Source organism: Heloderma suspectum, chromosome 1 (genome assembly GCF_057233095.1).
Source record: "Heloderma suspectum isolate Gila_16-S chromosome 1, 16-S_ref, whole genome shotgun sequence".
Lineage (NCBI taxonomy): Eukaryota > Metazoa > Chordata > Lepidosauria > Squamata > Helodermatidae > Heloderma > Heloderma suspectum.
The window spans coordinates 71,529,262-71,543,537 of record NC_139458.1 but is presented as its reverse complement, the minus strand read 5'-3'; the positions used below and the strand labels follow the sequence as shown (position 1 = coordinate 71,543,537).

General features: G+C 42.8%; 2 protein-coding genes across 2 annotated transcripts in view; one reads left to right on the top strand and one right to left on the bottom strand.

Annotated features, from left to right (window-relative positions):
• SPTBN5 (spectrin beta, non-erythrocytic 5) overlaps positions 1-9,648 on the top strand; it is a 176,165-nt gene extending 166,517 nt beyond the window's left edge. Inside the window, exons 72-76 of the mRNA XM_084846925.1 lie at positions 155-240; positions 518-653; positions 1,003-1,118; positions 2,011-2,145; positions 8,440-9,648. Of these exons, the coding sequence (XP_084703051.1) occupies positions 155-240; positions 518-653; positions 1,003-1,118; positions 2,011-2,145; positions 8,440-8,579 (613 nt within the window). The 3' untranslated portion in view covers positions 8,580-9,648. The remainder of the gene's footprint in view (positions 1-154; positions 241-517; positions 654-1,002; positions 1,119-2,010; positions 2,146-8,439) is intronic.
• Positions 9,649-11,700: 2,052 nt separating this feature from the next.
• Positions 11,701-14,276, bottom strand: part of LOC146357381 (cytosolic phospholipase A2 beta-like) — a 55,494-nt gene continuing 52,918 nt past the window's right edge. The window contains exon 22 of the mRNA XM_084846791.1: positions 11,701-12,702. Coding sequence (XP_084702917.1) covers positions 12,500-12,702 — 203 coding nt within the window. The 3' untranslated portion in view covers positions 11,701-12,499. The remainder of the gene's footprint in view (positions 12,703-14,276) is intronic.

The window sequence follows — 14,276 nt, the reverse complement described above, 5'->3', positions numbered from 1 at the left end:
TGCTCTCTATTTTCAACTTGAGGTCAAAATAAAATTCCATGTTAAACAAAAAAAGAAGAATGGGGGTTCTGTTTTGTTTTGATTTTTTTTTCTTTACATACATTCTTGTGAAGAGCAGTAACAACTCATTCCTTATTCAATCTATGGCTTACAGGCCAAGTGATGGATCAGAATACTACTTTGCAGCACCTTCTCAGAAGTTAATGGAGGACTGGATGCAAGCATTATTAAATAACTTGGGTAGGTCTGCAGCATTTGGTTTATGGAGCATTCCTCCCCTCCCCCACCACCCATATTTCTACCTCACAATTTGCCCAAATGATGCTTATGCCTTAATTAAATGTGAACAAAGGTGCAGAACTGTACAAAAGACAAATATACTGCAGTACCTCGGAGCCTGATACCACACTCCCAGACATTCTACAGTCAGTGAGGTTATTTCAGGTTTAAAAGAATCCTTCATAATAATTTCCTTTTCTTTTATTCCTATGAATTATTTTAACATGGGTTCTTCAAGACTACTTTAGCAACCAGTGTTCTCTACAGAAGGAGCTACTAGTCAGCACAAATGTGGCAAGGCCTCAGATGAAACCTTGGATCTCTGCAGTTGGAGGTTCTAGCGAAAGGCAGATTACCAAAGGTTTCCTTGCCAGGTATGCACTGATTTCTGTACATCTGATCAAACATAATTCAGTATTCATGTTTAGTTTGTTGTATCTTTTAAGAAAATGGCAGATAAACTGTCTTCTATGGTCAGGACATGCTACAACAGCATACAAATCATGCAGCCCTCCTTTGTTGGATGTACCGGATGACAGAAGTTGAAACACTGATTAATTCTGATTTTCCTATTGTTTTAATTGTTTTTTGTTTTGTTTTTGTTGCCATCCTGAAAGTATTTATAGCTAAGCATGGGATGTACTTTATTTATTTAAATTTTTAATTCATATCTATATTTTCAGTAGAGGAAAGCTAATTTCTCTTAATGCTGGTTGTTGACAGGAGAAATCCTTCCTTCAGAGTTAAACAAGAAAAAAGGCCTGTTGAAAGTTCCCATGAATCAGAAGGATTGACACATGATTTCAGCATAACCTGTGCTGAGAATTCTGAAGACTCAGGTAATACTGAAACATCTTTTTCCTTTCATTAAAAATTTGCTAAAGGGAAACAAAACTACATAGGACCAAAATCAAAACATGCCATGTGCTATACCACATTCTTTTCCCCCATATTTTAATACAGCTTTAAAAAAAAACTTATTATAATATTTGGTGATATCAGTTCAGTTTTGTTTTAGCTATTGGCCATACAATACATATTCAGAAATAATTTCTTACAAGCCAAGTGTACAGGTTAGTAGTTTTATATATGGTGCTTGCATAGGTTTGAGCTTGGATTACATGAAAAGAATGAGAGCATTTGACTTATTATTCAATTCTCATCACATCTCTCTTTTGAAAGCATTAAAAGGATTGTACAGAGAGATGGGGAGATGTGAGGGAAACCATTGTGATTTTTGTTTACATGTGTGTAGGAAAAATGTTTCATTCTTTATCAGTTAGGTAGAGGTTCTACGGTCAGAGATGAACTGCACACTATGTAGGTCAGGTCTGCTCAACTTGTGACCCACTAAGTGAACACAGCTAATCAGACACAGCAGGTTGGCCACTGTGTGAACAGAATGCTGGATGGACTCTTGGTCTAATCCAGCATGGCTCTTCTTGTATCATAAGAACATAAGAACATATCTGTAGTCTCCCAAATGCTTGATAACCTCCCTGTTTTTGAAGCCCCAGCCCAGCAATAAAATGAAGATGGCTACCATACATGGTGGCTGAGCTGTATTCAGTGTGATATAGGTCACAAGTTTTCATCTCATTGAAAAACATGGATCAATATTGCCTTCACAACAATAAATTCTAATTTGTGACTTCAGATACTTCTGGTGTTTTGATGATAGTTTTACCCAGTCACAGGACTATTAAGACATCCGTTAATAATTAATTTCAGATACGCATTCTGTGACCTCCACAGAATCAGATCCAGTGTTGATGCCTAGTCCATCAGATCTCCTGCAAAGCTATCACAAAATACTGCCTTATCCTAATGGAGGAGAGAAGAGAACTCTGGGGCAGGAAGCCCAAGGTAATGTAAACAGGCAAAAACAGGGGACAGTTTTCAAGGCAGAGACTAAACAGATACAATCATGAATTAGTAAGATCAGCTTCAAGGGATGGCTACATTCGTATGGTTCAGATGTTATTCTCAGTTTAACACAACCTGCGTTTCCAAACTAAAAGCTGTCCTAGGCTGAAGAAGGCTAAATAACAGTTTGGTTTACAATGGTACAAAATGTATATTAATTTATCCTTAGGGAAAATGCCATCATGGTTGTCATATGCAGATAGTCTGTACTGACTTTGTTCATCCTCAGCCTTGGTCTGTTGGTTCAGATGTTGATGTGAAAACAGGTATTCCCCTAAACTGTAGATTCAAGGGGATAGTTAGCCTGGTTATTCTCTGGCAGGGATGGCTTGGAAGTGTATCTGTTAAGGCATTTAAGACTGAAAACAGCTCCACCTGAGATAACTGGGATGACTGGCCACAAAGCTGAAAATCTTGAGTTTCCAGGGGTCACAACAGACGAATGTCATATGATAGTGCGAACTTGGGAGTGTGGAAGGGGATATCTTCCACTCAAAGCCTGGACCAAGCGGGGAAGGCAGCCGGGACATCCAACAGAGGCAGGTGGGTCAGCTTGCCATCTTATTGGCCCTGCCAGAGACTGTGCTGCTGCCAGAGAGAAGACACACACATCCTGGCTGGAGCTGAAGACGGAAAGAAAAAACTCCCCCGGGCTAATTACGGTGGATTTGAGTCAGCTGGGCCCAAGTTCCCTGGGAAGACTCTTATCTGCCCAGCGCTGACGTGGGGCAGCAGCACCCCAGCCCCAGCACTGCCAAAGGCAGGATTGCCCCTTTAGGGGGAGCCGCTTCCAGGGGAGCCATAAGGGCAAGGGCCACCCCCCTAATACTGGGTTGACTGGTTTTACAGCTTTTATGTGGGGGGGGTTGGTTCTTGGTTGTTTGCTTAGGATCCTGGTATGTGCCGGGGTGAGAGGATATATGGCCAAGTCGGGGCACTTGAGGGGCCCCAATTAGTGTGGTTACGGGTCAAGGGAGATATGGCATTGGGAGGAGGGCTAGCCGGGTTAGGGAAACACAGCCCAGAGAGTTAACTGCTGTGCTGTGTTCCAGCCTGCCCCACAGCTGCAGGCATGATGGTTGCCCTATCAGCCTGCCCTTGGGTCTCCAGATGCTACTGTTAAATGCCAGATTGGTTCAGAATACAACCTCTGTTATCCATGATTTAATAGTGGATGAGGCAGCCAATCTGGCATGCATAGCTGAGACTTGGGTGGGTGAGCAGGGAGAAGTTAGTCCCTCCCAGCTCTGCCCACCGGGGTACTGAGGGCCAGGAAGGGGGCGTTACTGTGGTCTATAGGAGTTCCATCTCCCTCTGCAGGCTCCCTGTCCATGTGACTACTGGTCTAGAGTGTTTGCATGTTGTCTTGGGCCAGCGGGACAGATTGGGGACTCTGTTGGCGTACCACCCACCCTGCTGCTCAACAGACTCCCTATCTGAGCTGACGGAGGTGGTCTCTGTTGCGCTGTTGTGATCCCCCAGACTGTTGGTTCTGGGGGATGTCAACATTCGCACTGAGGGCACCTTGTCTGGGGTGGCTCAGGATTTCATGGCCTCCATGACAACCATGGGACTGTCCCAACATGTCATCGGCCCGACACATGTAGCAGGGCATACTCTAGACTTGGTTTTCTCAACTGAATATGGAGATGGTAGTCTGAATTTTGCATCAGTACCCTTGTCATCGTCAAATCATTAACTGCTGAGGTTTACACTTACAGCAGCTTTTCCCCTCTGCAAGGGTGGGGGACCTAGAGGCTAATGGATCTGAATGGTTTCCAGAGGACTCTGGGGAGGTTCCCGGCTGATATGGCGGGCTCTCCTGTCGAAACCCTGGTTGATCTGTGGTATGTAGAAATGACCCAGGCGGTTGACATGATTGCTCCTGAGCGCCCTCTCCTGAGTAGAGCTCATACTGCTCCATGGTATACCCTGGAGCTGAGAGCGATGAAACAAAATAGGTGACGGCTTGAGTACAGATGGAAAAGAACTCCTAGTGGATGCAATCGAATGCTGGTATGTGCCTATGGTAAAGTATATTCAGGGGCAGTGAGGGCGACAAAAAAAAAATCATCTTGCTGCCTCAGCAGAGCTGTTCAGTCATCTGGCGGCTATTACATGCCAGCCCTAAGGGCACTGTAGACCCTTCTGAGGTCTGCTGTAATTCAGTTGCTAGGCACTTCCAGGATAAGATCTCTTGCATCTGCCAGGACTTAGACTCCAGTGTTATAGCAGGTGAATGTGTTGAGGTATCCAGAGCACATCCTTGTCCTGTTCTTCTGGATGAGTTGCAGTTGGTACAGCTTGAGGGCGTTGACAAAGAGCTTGGACTGGTTCGTGCAGCCACTTCCATACTGGATCGTTGCCCCTCTTGGCTGATAAAAACTGGCAGGGAAGGAACAACTGGCTGGGCCATGGAGGTGATTAATGCCTTCTTGCGAAAGGGAGTGGTCCCGGGCTGCCTCAAAGAGGTGGGGGTGAGACCACTCCTGAAGAAACCCTCCCTGGACCAGGAAAATCGTAGTAATTTTAGGCCAGTGGCAAATGTTCATTTCCTGGGCAAGGTTCTTAAGTGGGTGGTTGCCAACCAGCTCCAGACACTGTTGGATGAGACCGATTATCTAGATCCATTTCAATCGGGGTTCAGGCCGGGTTTTGGCACGGAAACAGCCTTGGTCGCCCTTTATGAGGACCTATGTTGAAAGGGAGATGGGGAGTGTGACCTTGTTGATTCTCCTTGATCTCTCGGTGGCTTTTGATACCATCAACCATGGTTTCCTTCTGGGAGGATTGTCTGAGCTGGGAGTGGGAAGCACTGCATTGCAGTGGTTTCGCTTCAACTTGGATGGTCGGCTCCAGAAGGTGGTGCTTGGGCAATATTGCTCGGCCCCATGGATTCTCCAGTATGAGGTTCCACAGGGGTCAGTTTTGTCCCCCATGCTATTTAACGTCTACATGAAACCATCAAGTGCGGTCATCCAGAGTTTTGGAGTGCATTGTCATCAGTATGCTGACGACACAGCTCTATTTCTGCTTTTCACCTTCTTCAGATGAGGCTGTGGATGTGCTAAATCAGTGCCTGGCTGCTACAGTGGACTGGATGAGGGCTAATAAACTGAAACTCAGTCCAGACAAGACTGAGATGCTGTTGGTAGGTGGTTCTTCTGACCAGATGGAGGGTGCTCAACCTGTTCTGGATGGGGCTGGACTCCCCCAGAAGGAGCAGGTCCGTAGCTTGGGAGTTCTCCTTGAGCCGTCTTTGTCACTTGAGGCTCAGGTGGCCTCCATGGCACAGAGTGCCTTCTTCCAACTTTGGCTGATGGTCCAGCTACGCCCCTATCTGGACAGAGATAACCTGGCTTCAGTTGTCTGTGCTCTGGTAATCTCCAAATTAGATTACTGCAATGCACTCTATGTGGGGCTGCCTTTGAAGACAGTTCAGAAGCTGCAGCTTGTGCAAAATGCGGCAGCCAGAAGGTCCGAACGTATAAGACCGACTCTGGCACACTTGCAGTGGCTGCCTGTATGTTTCCAAGCCCAATTCAAGGAGCTAGTTTTAACCTATAAAGCCTTACACGGCTTGGGACCACAATATCTGACAGAGCGCCTCTCCCAACATGAACCTACCCACTGAATGAACTCCACTCAACATCTAAGGCCCCCCTCCGGCTGCCTACACCGAGGGAAGCTCGGAAGATGGCAACAAGGGAGAGGGCCTTTCAGTGGTGGCCCCCAAATTATGGAATGATCTCCCTGATGAGGCCTGCCTGGTGCCAACACTGTTATCTTTTTGGTGTCAGGTTAAAGACCTTTGTCTTCTCCCAGGCATTTGGCAGCATATGATAAGTTTTAATCGAGCCTGGAATGGCTTATGGTTATGCTTGTTTGCTTTGAGACTACTTGTTTGAAGTTGTATATATTGTATATGTTCTTGTGTATATTGTCTGTTCGTGTGTTTTTTATGGAATTAGCTTTTAACATCTGTATATTGTATTTTTAAATGTTTTTAATCTTGTAAACCGCCCAGAGAGCTTTGGCTATTGGGCAGTATAGAAATGTAAATAAATAAATAATATCTAGGCAGTTGTCATGAGTAGACTTTTATAAATGCCAAGAACAATGCTGATCTGTTTCACAATTACAGGGGAGGGTTTAGGCAGTTCAGGTTTGTTCTTGGCCTATACATCTCCTCTACATTGTGCCTCAGTGCACACCGATAAAAATGCTAAACAACATTATTTAGACTGAAATGGTTTGAAATAAGAATGTTTCAAATAATGTTTGAATGTTTGAAAGAAGAATTGTTTGAAAGAAGAACGTTACCCAGATCTCTCTTAGTGCGAGCTAAGACTTTCACTTTTCCTGGAGAAAATAAAGTAGTCATGGATGGATGGATTTACCACCCAACAGCTGAAGCTCTCTGGGCAGTTTTCTTAGTCTAAAATACACTCCCAAGCACCAAACATCCCTCATTTAGTCTGAGAGCTGAAATACAGGGTTGGATCAAGAACCGTCATTCTGTCAATGGAGGAATGCCGCTTGTGGAGTGGGGCTTCCCTTCCTTCCCCCTGCAGCCCCCATGTGCCCTTCAACCCTCTGGAGCAGATTTGGAGGGTGCACGGGGGGCTGCAGGGGACAGGAAAGGATGGGGAAATCCCATTACACAAATGTTATCCTTTTTCTGGTGGAACGACAGTACTGGATCCAACCCCCAATTATTCAGGAAACGCTCCGAGCTGCTGTGATTGCTGACTGAAGGCCAAACAGGCTGTGACCGCAATAGACCTGTGTATCAGAATCAAATAAGTGCTGAATCTCTATAAAGTGGGGTGGGGGTGGATGGGAGAGAGAATGCAATCCAACATTAGGATGAGCAGGAAGAGGGTGATGAACCCTTCCCCCAGCAGCCTTTTCCTCCCAAAAGCCACTTTCTGCCATTCCCACCTGGTAGGGCTCCAAAACCAGAAGTATAACCCTGCTGGGAGAAAAGCAGCTGAAAATAAGTTGCTTCAAGGGGAAAGTGGGAGGACGACTGCCCATCCCTACTTTAAGCAACACATCCACTCTCTGCTTTATAGGGGTCCAGCACAATCTGTGGTAGGTCATGTTACGTTCATGTCTAGTTAGTCTCTGAAGAAGAGTAGAATGAATGAGCCAAGAACTTGGGGGATTTATATCTTCCATGGGAAATGTTTGTTAAAACGTGAGATTCCTTATTAGACAAATCAAGTGAGAAACTAGGGTTGGCTAGGGATTATACTGAATTCTTAGGGGGAAATAATGAGCTGAAAAATCTGCCTCCAGTTGCACAGCCTCTGTATGAAGTTCCTTCTTGTTCTCGTTACACGCTTGGCCTTTCTCCCGCAACTTAAATTGAATTCCTGCGTTGGGGACGTATGTCAAACAGAGACAAATAACCAGCCAATCTTCCATAGGATCTGTAGTGGATTCACTTAAGTAGCTGTATATAATTTTATATCAGTTCCACAAGAATTCCAACTAAACCACTAGATTATGACCACGTTTATTTAGCAATGGTGCTAGGCCTAGGACCCTCTTGCCCTATTCTAAATTCTGCTTCTCCTTTTTGAGTAGTGGCAATCCAGGAAGATCAGACCTAGAAGTTGGCATAGGGTATGTCATCATTGACTGACTGACTGGTTAGTCGGTTGGTTGGTTGGTTGGTTGGTTGTTTTTTTACAGTGAGGCCACAGTGATGGCACTACATACCTTTTCGTATGATGCTATGATACAGGCAGGGACGGGCTGTAGCTCAGTGGCAGAGTATAGACTTTGCAAGCAGAAGTTCCCAGATTCAATCCCTGGCATCTCCACATAGGACTAGGAAAGACCCTTGTCTGAAACCCTGGAGAGCTGCTGCCAGTCAGTGTAGACAGGACTGAGCTAGATGAACCAATGGTCATATGGGGTATAAGGCAGCTTCCTCTAGAGCAGTGTTTACACAACTACCAATTAAACACAGGCCAGCACCAGATTGCACCTTGAACTCAATTAATGCAGAGCACATATCTTACCACTGAACTATGCTCTGTCATGATTCAGCAGAGAGAGAAAATGTATAGAATTAAATGGTTAGCAATAGATATATGAAATGGTATAGTTTGCAATACAGTGTTGGTGTTGTAAAGAACCATCTTGCTAAATATTTTTCTGAAAAGATTTCTGCCATCATTTCAGCACTGGAAAAACCAGTAACTACCAATCCCTTTTCAGGAGCCAAAGCTGAACTCACGACTGAAGTAACAAAGAACGTCTACAAGCTGCAAACTCCAGGGAGCAAAGAGCTAGGGCCAGATGTCACGAAGCAGAAGAAAAAAGACAGTGTCTTTAAACAGCTTTTTATCAAGAAATAGCAAAAGGAAGCAAATGCTCCAGTTCTCTGGATATGCTGGTCTCTTCTCTTCACTGCACCCTATTGCCTTCAGGTTTAGGTAAGACACAAACAGAGAGGGACAGAGTGTACACGGAATAGGTATTCCAAACAAAAAACACAACAAAACAGTGCCACTGCCAATAATGAAGCACAATTGTAATTTAGATAGTATTGTAGGCCATTTTGGACTATATATGTTTGAAGGACATAAAAGTGTAACTGTAGCATTGGGCAATAATAGGTATATCAATCACTTCCAAAACACTCATTATTTAGCAGGAACTATTGCTAAGGGGCCTAAGAAGGGAAGACCTATTATTGCAAGGAGCCATGGGGCCCTCGTGTTAGTTTCATCTCAAAGGCCATGGGGCTTCCCCAGCCCCAGCCCTGACATCCACGCAGTGGAGGCCGGTGGCTGCCACATCAGTGGGGCACTGAACCCACTCCAAGTTTCAGTCAGAACTCTAAAGGAGCTCTCCGAGGTGCTCCGCTGGATTCACCACCCCACTGCTATGGGAGCCACCAGCCTCAGCTGCACCCATAGCTGAGTATTCCTTGAACAGGACTCCCATGTGATCAAGACTCCAGATTGCGGGGAAACCTACATGCGCAGATCTCTCTGTGTGTGAGCTTCCCCTGTGCAGACATCCACACTCATCCCATTGGGGGCAGGGAAGCCATATGTCATTGGGGGCAGGGCACTTGTGGCGATCACTTCACACAATAAATGCACAAAGTGTTTTGTTTTTTATTAGGAAACAAACATAATTTGGCAAAAATGCAGTAGTTTCATCTCTGGTAATAAAACCAGGAGTGCCTCTGAACTGTGTGAGCTTTTTTCTCAGCATAAAGAATTGAGGTAAATGGCACTGCAGCAGGAGACAGAAATGAACCTGTCTACATTTTTTTGTTTTAATATTTTAAAAAATGTTTTCTAAAAAGAACTAGAATTATGTGAAATGGAAACCAGATTTTATTCTGAACTTTCCCATAACTAATAAAAACATTTTTCATGCATCTCTTGAAATAAAACCAACCACATATGAGGCATTTATTATATCTGTTGTATTATTAACCAGCTTTTGGGTCTTCCTGAGATTCTCACATAGTAAAAACAGGCAAATTTATCCACCGACTTGCTTTTCTGATCAGTAATGACACTTCCTGTTTCTTCCTATCAGACTTTATTTCTTCTTGGGTATGTTTTGCTACACAGTGGTTATACATGCAGATGTTGTCAATAAATAAAAAATAACTTAATTAAATTAAATGCCTTGGGGACATAGTGGCTGGGTTGTTGGGGAGAGACCAGTAGACAAATTAATGGAGCGGAGTGTCTCTATTCAGAGACAGTTGAGCCAGATGCTAAGGATAAGGAGTAGAAGAGGATGGTCACCTTTATGAGCTGTTTGTGAGCTTCTCTTAAGTCTCCTGCTTCCCACTGTTGGAAACAGAATAGTAGACTAGATGTCCCTTTGGCCTGATCTATTAGGGTTGTTCTCATATTCTTAATATGGCTATTCCAGATTTGAAATAATGCTTCAAACTGAGCACTGTCATTTTATAGAATGTCTTAATATATTGAAAGGCGCTCCCATCTTATTGAACGTGTGAGATGATAAAACTAAATTATGTGCTCACAGTTTTGAAAGCATTTATTCACAAGTAGCTCTGTTCAATTCACCAAGTAGTGATTTTAGGACTGCAACCAAATTATCAAATACTAAAGTTAAACCCCCTGAGTGCCTAACAGTGCAATCCTCAGAAGCACGCCCATTGCGTTCAAAGGGACATACTGTCATGTAAATGTATATAGGACTGCAGCCTAAGAACTCAACTAGCCATATTTTGTCTCTCAAGTCCTGCGTTTGCATAATGACAATTTGGGGGTGGTTTTCACATTATGTTGGATACGCAAATACATTTGGACCAGATCCTGAAATGGAATAAATCAGATTAACCCCAATAATTTCTAAAGAGCCTATGATAATTTGCCCCATGTGAAGATCTGATCTGAATACTTAATGTTCTGTGGAGAAAAGCATCTTTTGAATATATATACATACATACATACATACATACATGGATTTGCAAGGCTATCCTGAGGTTCATGTTAACATCTTCCAGAGCACTGGCAAATGGAATCCAGATTTTACAGGGTGTTTTCCATTTCCAGCAAGGAAGTTGAAAGCTTTTCTTTTTAACCACCCAGGATAACTATTTTCCACTGCATCCCCCAATATATTTTCCTCATGAAGTTAAAATCAACAGGTGTACACAACAGCTTGTGAGTAGGCATAAGGCTTCTTCTGGAATCAGGCTATTGTGAACAGCAGGCACGTTGAATTAGCGTACCCAAGAACCACAATTCATATGGGGACGCTGCTGGCCTGGACTCTGCTAGTCCAAATAGACTACAGAATTAGTGGGAGTGGCAAAGCAACCATGTTAGCAGTACTAATCTCACTAAATTTGATACCCCTTCTGTGAAATCTTCACACACACACACACACACCCCAACCTTCCTGTTTTGTGATTCTGCCCTTCAGAGAAGCAGCTGTCTGGAAGTGTCTAAAGATCAGTAGTTCATCAAGCTACTAATATTTATCCTGACTGGCAGCATATGCAAATACATTTCACAATGGACTCAGGCAGAGGCCTTTCCCAGCCCCCGAGTTAAATCTGGGTCTCATACAAGCAGCCTAACACCTAACTACAGTCCCTCTCCAATGCGAAAAGTGCAGGAACTGTTGTGCCACCAGCCCACCACCCCATTAGGACTACATTCCAAGGACATTAATGGCACAATCCTATGTAGGTTTAGACAGAAAAAAGTCCTACAACTCCCAGCATGCCCTAGCCAGCATGGTTGACTGTTGCATGCTGGGAATTGTAGGACATTTTTCTGTCTAAAAATGCATAGAATTGTGCCCTAAAAGTCTTTAGGTTTCAACGAGGTGTGGATTCTTCCATTAATGAATTACTTTTCCAAAACTCAATTTTGTTACAAAGGGGAAATAATATGTATTAATTCTTGAGACACATTTCTGTTGTGCCAAATTCAGTTATGGATTAAGGTTAAAGCAAGGGAAGCTGTATTAGAGACTGAATCTATTAACTATTTATAAATCAACATTCTTGAAACAGAGCCAAGGTTCGTAAATTAGGCAATATTGCAAAGATTACATTAAAAATACAACATATTTCATGAAGCTGCAATGTTAACAATACTAGTATAATTTACAGCTGAAATTCATCAATCCTCTAAAGGGTAGAATAGGTGTGAGTAGGGAACAGAAATAATCCTTTTAGCAAGGAAACAGGAAAAATATCTATTGGTGTGATGTAATTACTCATAACTGGAAATGAACCAAGAAAGCTCCACTCTTCATGGCTTAATTTCAGTAGGTAATGAAATCCAACACATCCCATTCATTTCCATTAGAGCTGTAGAGGGTCAGTTCTTCAAAATATTATAAACACATCCTGAAACTTCCACAAGTATTAATATATCCACAAGGACAGTCTTTGGAATACAATCTCAGCAACACATTGTAATACTGGCTCAATAATGTCATCAATTCTCATCAAAAATAACACCTCCTGAAAGACTTCTGGCTAAGTTCTTTCTATAGTCCTAACTACAAACTTGGTGTGATTCCAAAGTGGGATGGCTGCAAATAAAAACAATGGTTAATAAATAAGCATTTGAAAGCCGTCAGCTCAGATTAGGCAGGATGGGAACTACGCAAGCGTGCATTACAAAGTGTATGGTATAATGATGACACATTAGCATTACCTCCAACACTATCAGTGTTTGTAGCAAACAGTGGCGCCTCATGTCCCAAATCTAGGATACAAAATTACTTTCTAGGCTGAACTGGTGTTCAAACTTTGTGGTTAGATGTTTTGTCTCTTCTGTATAGCAGACTGGATGGCCTGGAATATGTAGTCTTTGCTACAGAGGATGTTATACGTGCTCAGGTTTAGTAGTTTGTCAAAGTCTTCCTCAGTATAGGTTACATGCATTGTTCTATATGGTGAGCTATCCTTGTTCATATCTACTTCACCTCCACCCATTTCTGAAGGAGTGCGTTTCACCCCTGAAAAATGAAAAGAACCACTAGTGAGAAAAATGATAGTAATTTCTTTACAAATAATTCATGTTGAGCATGGAAGGGTAGACAGATGCTAAGACAAACATTGCTAGCTTGTAAAACAGCTATTTTGAATTTAGCCTATCTTGTGTGGCATGAAGGCCTAGTATATTTTCGGTTGGATAGCCTCTCGCTTGTACACTTTTACAGCCGCAGTCTGTAGCTCAGAAATATGAACGCATTATTGTCTGGGATTCATGTTGCTTGTATCTAATTAACAGCATCAGTTTTCCAACAGCAGTGTCCTCTTGGTTTCCACAAAACTCAGAGCAGTGTCTCCATTGCCAACTGTAGTGCATTTCTGCAAACGGTTTGTAATTGCCACAACACAGAATGCAAGTACTAGCCTCAGCCTCACACTGGCTGATGGACATCATTTTGTTAGCAAAGCTACAATCTTCTTGGCCCATAGAAGAAACATTAGGGCCCATTGAGGAAATATCAACTGATCACTACTGACCATTAGCAATCAATCAAGCATTTAAAAGGTGGCTAATTAAGAGCCATAACAATATGTTTTTGAACAAAACTTTAGGAACCACATTTGTTTCCCGTTGTTTCATAAAAGGTGGTATGGAGTCGGGAACAATGACAGAGATTCCAAGCTATTCTGAGTTTTGTTTTTTTCTTTAAGGTGGGGTGGGGGATGATTAATTTTTTTTTAAAGGAATATCTAAAAGGTATTTCAGAACTCTAGTTTACAGTGTGTATTAATTTACGTTACATCTGCATCAATTGTTTCTTGCATGACTTGTACCTGAATATACCTTAATTAGCTTGTGGAGTCAAAAGGTACCTTGTCCCATGTCCTGTCTCCTGCAAACAGCTGCTGATGTGCACATTTGATTCAGGACCTATTCCTAAGAGCCCCAAAGGCAGCAGCAGACTCTGAGAGGCCAGGGGTTGACTCCAGGAGCATTATCATGCTCCCAGAGTTCTGCATAAAAGCTGAAAATGTCCATACTGTGTAGTTCATTCAAGGCTTCTCCAACCAAATAATTTTGGGAATGATGCTTATAGAATTTCACCAAGCCAAGTACAATACCTATTTACATTTGAGGCAGACTTTTAAGACAATCTTAAGCTATTTCCCTCTGTTTTTGAATTTAGCCTATTTTGTGTGGTACGAAGGCCTAGTATATTTTACTGTTGGGTAGCCTCCTGCTTGTACACTTTTACAGCTGCAGTCTGTAGCTCAGAAATCTGAATGTGTTACGGTCTGGGATTCATGTTTGCTTGTCTCCAGTTAACAGTTTGGGGCCGAGGTGGAGCACTGAGGATCTTGGCTCCTGCACTCTTTCCACATACTCTCATCAGCCTTTTATTAGGAGGAAAAGTGGAATCTTATGTTCAGTCCATTATGTACAGATGTCTCTTTTTTCCACATCTCCACATTTACATTATATAGTCATTACATTCACTGCATATAATTCAATGTTGTGGATAGTTTCAAACAGAATACTTTTTTGCTGATTATATTATTTTATGATTTTGAAAAAGTGGAAAGACACAAGCAGAGT